General features: G+C 38.5%; 1 protein-coding gene across 1 annotated transcript; it reads right to left on the bottom strand.

Moving 5' to 3' along the window:
- Positions 1-2,145: 2,145 nt before the first annotated feature.
- Positions 2,146-4,434, bottom strand: LOC148657587 (forkhead box C1-A). The gene has a single exon (XM_088644043.1). It carries the CDS (start codon positions 4,066-4,068, stop codon positions 2,635-2,637), a length of 1,434 nt encoding a protein of 477 aa, XP_088500169.1. The 5' UTR covers positions 4,069-4,434; the 3' UTR covers positions 2,146-2,634.
- Positions 4,435-12,306: the final 7,872 nt, after the last annotated feature.

Here is a 12,306-nt window from a genome sequence, read left to right on the forward strand (position 1 = left end):
CAGCGAAAATGCTGTTTATATCAAAGCTTTTTTTATTTGCTTTGCTGCTTTGATTTTATCATGTACCTTTTTTATCTCTACGTGTTTACTGAAACAAGTTTAAAAAATTCAATCACTAACTTATTTTTTTGTATCACATTGAAAATTGCAAACACCAACTTTTATTTTGGAAATATAGCTCCCGAACCAGACCTAGCCACTGCGAATTACTTATTTTCCCCAAAGGAAAGGTATTAATTTAAGAGCTAGACGACGTTTTTGGTTACCAACTGCATAAAATAAACTCTTTAAGTCGAATTTGTCTAACATTTAGCCTACAGACCTACGCTTTAAATGCTAAATGCTTATAGATGATAGCATGCAGTAGATGGCTTGCAAAAAAAAAACATTTGTTAGGTCTTACAATTCGATGCTTTTCATCTGATGACTCAATTCACCGTGTCTGGGCTCATCAAAAACAACATCCCGTGTTGCATGAGGTTATACGATAGTTTTGTCCTGGTTTGTTAGTTTTAAGATAATTACAATTCCTGTCCTTCTTCATATTATCAATTTCTGCTACTTGTACAGGGTAACACACAGCGATCAATAAATACACAGTATAAAACTGGAACTTGCCCCACATATGTTTCTTTAGTCACTGGCAGTAGCTCAGAGGGTGAACGGAGACGTCTAAGAGTTTAATTACTTGCAAACAACTCATGAAATACAAATGGTTTATCATCTCTTAGGTTTCGGCCACGGAGACTGTATTGAGGACTACAGTACATATTTCCACCACGGCTACACAACAGTGTATCCACCATGTAATCATAAAAAAATCGAGAAGTTCTATATAAATGTATAATATGAACTATACGACCGATGTGGTATATAAGAGCATTTGGGCAAGAGGCCTTGCTAAACTTAATGTAACTTAATGTAGTTTCATACATAGCTTTAATAATAAAATAATAAGAAGGAAAAGGAGAACGCTTAAATAAAAAAAAATCTCAGATACTATTATGTTGTTGCGTTTTTGGTAATGATATAATAATAATAATAATAATAATAATAATAATAATAATAATAATAATAATAATAATAATAATTTACCGAAAACGATCGTTATTTCTAAAAACTTTTATTAAGGACCCAAAGGCGAATTATTCGATCCTCTGCTGAGAATTTTAAAATGCAGACATCATTTTACAATAGCTTTTTTTTTAGCGGGCAAGATATTCATCGACTTGATCATTACGCACACTGGATGTTTTTTTTTACGTTTCATGAAGATGTGTATACTTTCTAAAACAGACTTATATAAAAAAGGTGGAAACCGGTGTTTTGCTGACTGAAATTATGTTTTTTAAGCTGCTCTCTTTTAACTTGCTGAGGTTACTTTAAGTGAAGCCTCCATTTTCACACAGAATGAAAAATGAAAGTAACAGCTTAATTGAGCGGCAGCCTGTTATAAAGTTGACGAAAAACATTGATTTTTAATATTCATTATAAGCGAACCAAATACTTTTCTAAATAGTGCTGTAGCAATGCCTCCATCACAGCCTTGTATCGTACAGTGTGTTAGTCCAGTTGTAGTGCTCTTTGCGGCGCATTGTGCTAAATGGGCCTACTTAAACTGCTGTTGCATTTCACAACCGTTACGTAGAACCTCTTAAAAGAAATTAAGTGATTTACGTTTAAATGTTAACTTAATAAACACTAATACATATATATATATAAGAATTGATTGGGCATTATTAAACTACAAATTATTTTCCCCAGTGTCTGTAAATGCTTTACCACAGAGGCGAATAATCCAAGAAAAAACAACGCAGATTTACTGTAATAGTGGATAAAACCCTTTCTTCGATTTCTAAATTTACTTAGACCTTTGAGCAGAATCTAGTTATTTTAACTTTGCGTTTTAAACGCCTTGCCTCTGTGCTAAGAAATAGCTGAATTTCAGAGAAAAGGGAGATTTAAGGTACTTGTTGCCAACGGCCTGACGTTTACAGAATTAGTAAAGCGTCATCATACAGACATACACTGAGGTGTTTTTTCCTTCAAATTTGCTTTGGTTCTTCCAAATTACTTGCCTACTCCACACTCTCAACACAACATCATGTGCTGATGGTACTCTAAGAAATCAGGCATAGGTATATCTCAAATAGAATGGCAATTTATTAAACAAACAATGCAATGCCTTCAGAATACTCTCAACAAATAAGGACAAAAAAATCGAAAGAATAAGGCGATATACAGGTTACCTTTTTATAATGGAACATTTCTGAACAGTTAAGGCAGTTCAATTTAGAAACACTTTCCGGTGTTTGGTCCAGACATCCAACTAAAAATTTAAAAAATAAATTACTATATGCAATTTACATTTAATAACAAGTCCGTGAAAGCCTGACATATAAATTTAACATAATCTTTAAAAAAAAAAACAGCTCTCAAAAGCGAGAAGAAACTTACGTGTTATTTGGAGTAACACTGTCCTTTACAAACCAAGATATGCTTTCTGCCTCTCAGTATAAATTTGAGTCCTTTTTTTTTTTTTACGGAGGCCAATGTGTTAAGAATCTTTGGATTATTAAAAAAAAGAAAAAGAAAAGAAAGAAAGAACAGTTTTTTTTTTAAAAAAGGTTTTGGTCAGAATTTGCTGCAGTCATACACAAATGCCCCCGAGGTGCGGTAGATCGACTGGCTGGAAGGAAAAGACATTTGACAACTGTTATTCCCGTTCACCGGCGAGTTATTCAAACCAATTCTCTGCGATTCAAACATCTCTCGCACTGAGTGGAAGTTCTGTTGCTGCCCGGGGTAGGTGGCAGTGGCCAGGTGGCTCAGATCCCCTGCTTGGTTCAAGTACCACGAAGCGAGCCGTCCTTGGTGGGGGTGGTGGCTGTCCTGACCCGAGTTTAGGTTACCATGGGTCAGCGAAGAAGTGGTGGTTGTGATGGAATAATCTGGTAAGGTTTCGTCCACGGTGGTCGTAGGGGCCAGGTGCCCGGATCGATCCCCAGCATACAAACTCATAGCCTGCATGTTGCAGTGGTAAGTCGCGCCGGTGTTCGTGGTGGTGGAAATGACGTTCTGGCTGCAAGGCGAACTATAGATTGACGTCTGGCTCGGAGAATAGTTTAGCGACAAAGACGGGGTTATACCTGTCCTGGACGAGGCGACGAGGCTGGAGGAGAGCTCTGTCGCGCCCTGGGGTGACCCCCTCAGGGATGTCATGATGTTGTCTACGCTGAATCCCTGGGTCGGGGCCTGGCTGTGGTGGTGATGGTCGGAGTTCTCCAGGCTGATGGATCGGTTTGACGGGATGCTGTGGGGACTGCCCGTGGACATGCTGCTGCTGCTGCTGTCGGGGCTCTCGATTTTGGGCACAGTGCTGAGACTAGGAGACACCGCCTGGGGAGGCGTTGACGTCCCGTTTTCGGTTTTTATATCTTGGATTCTCACAGGCTGGGAGCCCGGCACGGACTGCTCCTGCTCCCGTCCCTGTTGCTTGGACGTCGGCTCCTTAATCTGCCGGTCCCTCTCCTCCTTGTCCTTCAAGGCGTCCTTCTTTTTGAAGCGCCTCCTTCGCCTCAGGAAGCTGCCGTTCTCGAACATGTTGTAGGAGTCGGGGTCCAGAGTCCAGTAGCTGCCCTTACCGGGCTTTTTGTCGTCACGGGGAACTTTGACAAAGCACTCATTGAGGGACAGGTTGTGCCTAATACTGTTTTGCCAGCCTTGTTTATTGTCTCTGTAAAACGGAAACCTTTCCATTATGAACTGATAGATCCCGTTCAGGGTCACCTTCTTGTCCGGAGAGTTCTGGATAGCCATAGTGATGAGGGCGATGTAACTGTACGGCGGCTTTACCATATCCTTGGGTTGAGGTTGCGGCGTGTAAGGTCCATACGCCCGAGCCATGCTAGCAGGGTACTGGTCGTGAGCCGGATGGGAGTACATGCTCATAGGGGTTGGCATCCCTGTGTATCCCCCACCGGCAGCTCTGTAATAACTCTGGTCGCTGCTAATGTAGGGCACAACGCCTAGCGAGTTCGGGCTCGATACAGAATAGCGCGCCTGCATTTCTTCTCTCCCCAGTAGTCCCACGCTGCAACTCAGATCAACAAACTTCCCAGCGTCAGTAGCTTGTACACTTCCAGTTTTCGGTCGATTTTGTTTTGTATTCAAAGCCAAGCTCCTGTTTTGTCAGCGAGGAAATCGGGAAAGCGTATAGTCTCAGATCTTGAGGGCGATTTCAGCTGTTGCCGCCGCTGTCTGCTGAAGAGAACATTGGAAAACTTCTGAACTTTGAGCATCCGTCACTAGAGAGGACTTTTTTACGCAGTTACATTTTTCTTTCTGCTGCCTGCGAAGCTCCTCCCAAAACGCCTCTGGTGTCCAATTGAAGGCTTGGCCTGACTCTGGAAAAGCTGTAGCGACGCTGACTGCTCCTGGCCACACACACTCTTCAGAAAAACGAGAAGAGGTGTTGGTAACTCCCAGCCCACTTGAGCTAGCACCAAATCTCCAAAGTGAATCTGCTCTCCGCAAACGCACCCCCGCTTCACAAGGCAATCTCTAATTAAATAACATCTTATTAAAATGTCTCTGTTTGGTAGCAGTAAAACATGGAAACTTAAACATTTTAACGTCCACTTCCACCATTTGAGATCTAGGTTATACAATTGATTATGAAGTTTAACTTAACGCGACATTTTCAAGTTTTCATTGTTCAGTCTACCCAATTGAATATCCAAAGTAATTTTATACTGTTTCATGTTTCACTTGATGAATTGTAGTTTGTGCTAAAGTCTATGAATAATAACGAAAATTGTCCAGGTTTAACACTCACGGAGCTGATACAGATTTAAAGCGCATAAGAGGCGTAATCGTATCTTACAAGGAAAAAATCAATGTTATTTTGTCTGGATCTGACGCAAGGTGGTTGATAGTCTCTCATATCAACACCGATTACATTTTGCAACTGATTAAGAATAGAATTAAAACAGGAAACAGACCTTTCGTTGTGCTTGCAAATATATTAAAGGCGCAAACTACGCATTTGGTCGCTTGAAGTTTGGCGCTGAAATGTAAGGTTCATTAACATCAGCCTACAGTTTTCAAGTTTCAATCAACACCGAGACGAGATCAAAGCGCGCTGGAGGACCCCGACGCCGTGCAGTTGGCGGAATGAGAAATGTAATTACACTTAATTAAAGCTCATTTGCTACAAAAAGGGCAAGGTGCGAACGTTTGTAAACGCGTGAAGCAGATATTCGTTTGGGGGAAACCAACCGGTCCAGAGGTGCTGCCTGCATCTCTAGCACAGACGTTCCTTCGCCCGCTATTGCAGACAATACTGTCCTGCGGACTGAAATCATTCCTCAGGCTAAGTCGTGACTCATTCATTCAACAATTAAAAAGAGCGTGGAAGTTTATTTTTGTCCCGACATACGCAAGGAAATTCTCGAATGCTGTATCTTTGACCAAAATGTATTTGTAGGCAAATTTAGTTTAGACATTTTGACAAATACACATTAATTGTATCCTTTTTTATTTCTGTTTGAACTTGTATGTGAAAATACAGCGTTTAATGGACCATGTACTTGTTTATTAACCAGCTAAACCTTCAGAATCATTATCGAGAACGGTCAAAATTGAATATTTTGAATGGAGACCATACATTTCAGGTCCAAGTCTGAAACGTAAAAAATTCATCTGTCGTGTGCATCTAAATTATATGCGTGGATTATTTTTCATTTTAGTAGTCAGCAAATTAAATTGTTATTCTTATTATGGAGACATTTCATTTTCTTTTACCTACGTAATACAATCGTTTGTTTGTTTTTTGGTCAAAATGCAATTCTTTTTATATGTCAAAAAGTAATGTCAGCGGTTGTCCATATTATTTTTAACAGAACAGTGTCAAGCCCATTGTGTTTGAGAGCACAGAATGCAAAGCCGAATTAAAATCTATTAATACTTCTTGAAGTCACTGACGTGACAAGACACGCTCGACTTTGTGGTACGATCTATACAAAAGAACAAATTGTAATATGACTTTATTAGAACTGAATGAAGTTAAAAATCGTTTGCTTTTTAGATACCACCGTTTTGTTTTTTTTTTTTAATGCTTTTATCAGTCGATGGGAATTTTCTCCTGTAGCAAAATTTGTAGTTTTTCTTTAATCCTCCAAAGTATGGCCCTATTAAGTGTGCAGATGAACCAGAGTTGATGGTGTCTACTTTCAAAGACCCGGGCATGAACTTTTTCTTTGCCTCGGGGTGTTTACATAAAGGGAAAGCGATTCTTAACCCTATAGATTTGCCATTTCGTCTTAGTGTACTAAGACGTGTATACTGTTTTCCTCAGTTTTTTTATTATTATTATTATTATTATTATTATTATTATTATTATTATTATTATTTTCGTATAGTTGTCCTAATCGTTTCATATACTAATATAAGTATCGGCGAAAATAAAATAATCAGCAACAAATCTATATCTAACGATATAAGACGTGCTTTAACAGTCACTTGTCAATCTTTAAATAAACGCAACAACGCCACAGTTCTCGACTTTTCTTCACCGCTATAAAAATGATAACAATAGACTCTGTGCGCCTGGCCGTATTAAGTGATTGTAGTAAGCAGTACATACTGTAGATATAATTTTTTTAATGTAATGTAAGTTGTCGAGTGTTAAAAATAACAACGACGGAAAAATGAAAATGCAATATTTCGTTTTTATACTATTTTCTGTGGTTTTTAACTGACATAAAAAATGTCCGAAGAACAACAAATACAAAATACCAAGAAAATACAGAACATCTCAGAGATTTGTGTTTTTCTCTTGTCGTTATTCGAGAGATTTAAGTCAATAACTCTAAACAGGCCTGTTGTTCCATCTTTCGCGTATGACATAATTGCCATATACTGTATGTCCGAGCAGTTTAACCGGGAATCCTTAGGGGGATTCGTCAATGATTGATGAGCTTTTCAAGGGCAGAAAAGCAGAAAAGCTTCAGTTTTCGGCGGTGACCGCTGTCCGTACTAGCAGCTAGCATTGAAAACAGCTTTATAAAAATAAAAATAAAAACTGCGTTGCTCATAAATTCGCATACCAAATTCCTACTTCAACTATCATCATTTTTGATGTTGTAACTAATAAATAATAGGAGCTATTCATTTTAACACTAATATAAATGTCTTATATTTTACATTTCGGTATAATTTTAGATAATGTGCATTCTTATTAATAACAAGTTGTGTAATATCAACGCGTTTTCGATTAAGACGCGAACACATTCGTTTATTGCGTATTTCGATTAAAATGCAGAAGTAAGATTTTATGATACAGTAACAGGCCTACTTTTTCCTAAAAAAAATAATGGTCACGTTATTGTAAATTAGGCGCACGAAAATACTAAATACTGTAATATTTTAAAAAAAAACAGTTTCGAGATAGAACAATATATTTGCATGGATTTTCAGTAGACCTGTAGAAATGATGGTCAAATAAAACAAATTGAAGGCCAAAGGCCGGCGGGTTCTAAACATTTAAATCATGAAAGATCAAACGAAGCAGCTTGTTCTGCTCGCCAGTATCGCACTATGAGATATGTGCCGAGTTTTAAACATCACAACTACCACTTTAAGGCGAAGTTGTTTTTTCTAACAGATACGCTGTTGAATTAAAACAAGACAAGCAGGTTATTTTTTCGTGAATTTGTACAGGTACACGTTGAGAACTCCCACTTCAGAGTAATGTCAATCCACCTGTTAAACGGAAAACTACTTTGCGGGTACGTAGCGCCCTCTTCTGACTACCATCACCAAGCATAGTATGATACTTGCAATATTTTATTTTAGATTATCTATGGAAGTATTTTCGATCTGATGCCCTAGAAGGTGACTTCTCCGGGTCCTTGTTTTCTAGTTTCATTCAAAAGTGGACGGAAAGGATGTGCGATATCCTTCATTTTAAACGAATAAACAGGGAAACGAGGCGAGGGATACAGTCGATGTGATCTTTGGGGGTGTACATGCGTGAACAGCTGTGTAGTTCAGTTACAGTAACCCAACATTTAAACCGCGTCGTGACATTTCCAGGGCTGCAGAAGGATTGTCTACTCTTCACGGTTGTGTTAAAGGGATATTTATTATTTACGATAACATTAGGGTATTATAGAAAGACCCCCGCTTTTTCCCAAAACCTTTCACACCAACGACAAAAAACACAAGAACATTCAGTATGCACCGTTTCATAGTCAAAAGCAGACAAAGCCGGGACACCGCGTGGTGTGCGTGTTGCTGTCAAGATAAAACCAGGTAGTTTTTAAGAGCTCGTACTGCCAGGATCGATCGGATCCGTTTGACAACGTGCGTGTCTGTTGTCTGAATTAGGTTACCCGGGATGGCCACTCTGTTGACGGGAGAGAGCAGGCTTTACGACACACGCCTCGTTTAGGTGTTGCTCTTCTGAATACGCGTCTCCTTACCTGGGCCTTCCAGAGCTCAATCGGTTCAGTTTCACAACTATCAACCCCATAATCAAATATTACTCGATTGAAACTTTTGAAACGAAGGCTCGTTAATACTTTGATGCCTTAAAAGGTTAATCTGTATGAACACAGAGTATCTATATGCAGAACATTCTTCCAAAACATGAAATCAAAATAAAATATTTTGTTTTCCTCTGCGTGGACTGTAAAGTTTTTAAAATAGGCAGAACAAGACATTATTTTTTAAAAAGTCCAGCTTCGGGGTTTCAGTAGACTGCAGAATGCTAGGTAGACGGCTATAAATGAACATCGACTAAAGTTGATTTAAAAATAAAACGATGATGTTTTAGAGTATTTCCATGGCAGTTGCAATCATCCCAAACATATATGATTTGAGAGCCGAAGTCTGAGATGAAAACGCATTGTCCGCGATAAGTAGTCGCAGGGGTGGTGTTAGTAATGGGGACAGTAGCAATAGTAGCAGTAACGGATTTCTAAAGAAACACAAGTCTGATGTGGACGATATTTTTGTTTTAATTAATGGAATCGAATTATTAATGTAATAGCGTCAAATCTAAATAATTGTTCTGTAATTACTCTAATGTTTTCTTTAAAATGATCAAATGATATGTTGAGTTGCACGGGGTAATCTATTCCAGAGAGGTTCCTTAAATTCTTAATAAAATCTTTCACTTCCTGTATGTTGTATTTATATGTATGTTCGTGTGGAATCGTGAAGCATTGGCTTGTACGTTTTCCAAAGAAAGAGATTAACAGACGCAAAAATGTATTTTTAATAGAGCACGATGCTGTAGACTACTGACACAGGGTCACATATACACCACAACATGGTGATGATGTTGATGATAATTCTTATTCTTATTAGTAGTATACTGTATATAGATGTGCCAGTACCAGCAGATCGTTTCTGGCTTTCCAGGTAATTAAAATGTATAAAATAGTATATTAAATTAATTCACATTATTTTACCATTATTTCAGACCAGTTCATAACTTTCAAATTTACCATCTGAATCTAGGATTATCATTATCTAGGATAAACATGTAATCCACAATCGTGCCGAATTTAAATTAAAGAGTAATTGCTACTTACAACTACATAAACACATGATTTATTAAATGTAGGCTTCATATTTTCCGATGGCACTGAGACACAAAGTGACAAAAAGATTTCTGACAAAACGAAGAAACACTACACTCATAAATACGTGCTTGTCATTAAACTGCTAACCAATATTTTCCAACAAGGACAATTTCTGTGTGATCAAAATACTCTATCGTGGCATTCTGTTGTTTTCAACGCCTGTATGAGTAATTTGCCCTTTTTAAAATCTCCCGCATAATATTTTCATTTGAAATCCAAAGTAAATTAAGTGTGCCAGAATACACATGTATAGATTGGGCTTCAGAAATCTGTCCCGCCAGTACCCGCCGGTACTAAAGAATTAAAAAAAAAGCTGACCCAAGTCTAAAATCCTTTGCGTTTCGGGGGACTTAGATTTGGTTTGTGAAGATATGTACTGATTTGGTTTGTGAAGAGCGGAGCGGCGATAGCTTTGATTACATTGTAAAGCACCGTCAGCAGCGCTGTATTTTTAAGTCGGTTTCACGAAGACCGCGTGTTTTAGTTCATCAAGCGGAGAAGCAATGCGATGCAGGAAGTCTAGAAAAGTCCTCTCACTCACTCCAAAGAAAGTGTTGGTCGATTGAACGAAATGAAACTGTGCTGCAATGTCACAGCTCTGCGAGTCTTATTGTAAGCTTTGTGTAACCAGAACGCGAACGTATTTGTTATACCAAAACCCGGTAATTAAAATAATTACCGCTCTCCTAATGGTCTGAAAAATGTATTCTAAAAAAAATAAAATAAATAAAATGTAGACCCTTAGGTCTTCTCTGGTATTAAAACAAAACAATAATCTAAATAAATATCAAACATGTTCGACAGTAAAAAGGAGCACTTTACACTTCTGGCTTGAGAAAATAATGTAATGGACAGCGGAGTTACATTTTAAAATAAAACCAAGAAACATAAAGAAAATTCTCCAATACAAATGCGAGCTAGAAATTTTGTGCATTTTGTTTTTCATAAAACCAGCTTCGCACCTACTTACAAATAACGGGATTTTACCCCCCGCCCTTGCCAAGACTCAAATTAAATCACAATCACATTTACAAAGCGTTGCACGGGACCAATCAAACAACACTTTAGACGATATATAGATTTGTATACATGTAACGTACAGTAAATGACGGTACGAAAAGACTAAAGACTTCAGAAGGCGGAAGACAACGGTCCACCCCAGGAGACACCAGTGATACATTCCAAACAAAACGAAATTAAATGTTATCTTGCACACTGAATATTAAACCAAAAAATTAGATAATAATCTAACAACAAAATAATAAATAATCACGTTAAATAAAATACGCTACACACAAACATAATTTCAACGCTCCACGTCCTACATCCAGGTTTTGGTTATGCCTTTTAATTTTATGCTTGAAACATCTACCAGTCTGGAATTTACCATCTGCCTCTCTGTCCATACGAATCGAAAGTGCAGTTCAAGAATTTTACATTCCAAAAACATTGCAACTTCGCCTGTGCTTCAATTATGGATATTTGCCCCAGTGGCAGTTTGAACTTGCTGCTACCACCACTGTAACACACAGAAAGTGTATGCATGGCCTCAGGATGACAAGTCAACAGTATTTTTCTTGGCAAATCTTTATAAGCCTACATACGGCATAGAAGGCAGTACTATTCTCTCTATATATACCCACTCAAGTGGGTGTGCTTGGCTGACAATGATGTGCCCCACTGCACAGAATTACTCACTTAATTTAGTAACAACCAAGGTCTTGTAACTCATGAGTTTACAGGGAAGTTTTTTCAGGAATCATTTGGTGGGTCCAAACACACCTAGCAATTTGGCTAGTTAGACGCCAAAAACAGGATTCATGGTCCGTAAAAGAACCATCATTTTTGCCTGATTCTGACGGAACCCTGCCTATCATTACCATTGAATATCTGCTCACAGAGAGCAGCACTGGATGAGATGATGGTGCCCTGGTTTACACTCCCTGCCCCAGCAGAGAAATGAAAGTCGGGTCATCAAAGCTGTGCCATGGCCTGGACAGAGATGAGACAGAGAAACCCATTTGAACATGTGTGTGGGCTAGCCTCAGCAGATCCCTCTCAAAGATTCCTGACAATCCCACATCCCAGGACTCTCCCACACGGACTCTGTGCCAGGAATCAGCTGTAGTTTTGGAGGGTTGTTGATCTCATCCCTACAGTTGTAGTTCATTACTGCCTCATGCAAATCTGCCACATTAGATTTGCATGGCTGTTTTGCAGTTTCTCTTGGTTTCGTGTTTTTTATATCATTGTTTCCATGGTTTGTGCTACTCTTTACTCTGTTTTTACTGTGGTGTACTGCGTTGTATTAAGGGTTGAAGCAAGCAAAAGCAGAAAAGCTTTACTACAGTACAATCATTTGTTTCACAGAAAAAGTTTTGTGTTCCTCTCCGCAGACAAATACCCATTGATTTTCAAGCACAATGTCGTTTTAATTGAAGACTCTGGTCACCACCATACTATTGTTTGGAAATATATGCCCTTCAAATTCTGCTGTTTTTTAAAATGAATTGACTTTCTGCATGAAAGACAGCACCAGAAAAGTTTTTTTTTTCTGTTATAGTACACTAATACTGTGCATGTCATAAGAATAAAATGTTCTTTCCTCCTTGCATGTTTGCAAACGTTATGTCTACTCTCTGTGATAAAAGAG

This window comes from Lepisosteus platostomus, chromosome 8, assembly GCF_059453375.1.
Source record: "Lepisosteus platostomus isolate fLepPlt1 chromosome 8, fLepPlt1.hap1, whole genome shotgun sequence".
Taxonomy (NCBI): domain Eukaryota; kingdom Metazoa; phylum Chordata; class Actinopteri; order Semionotiformes; family Lepisosteidae; genus Lepisosteus; species Lepisosteus platostomus.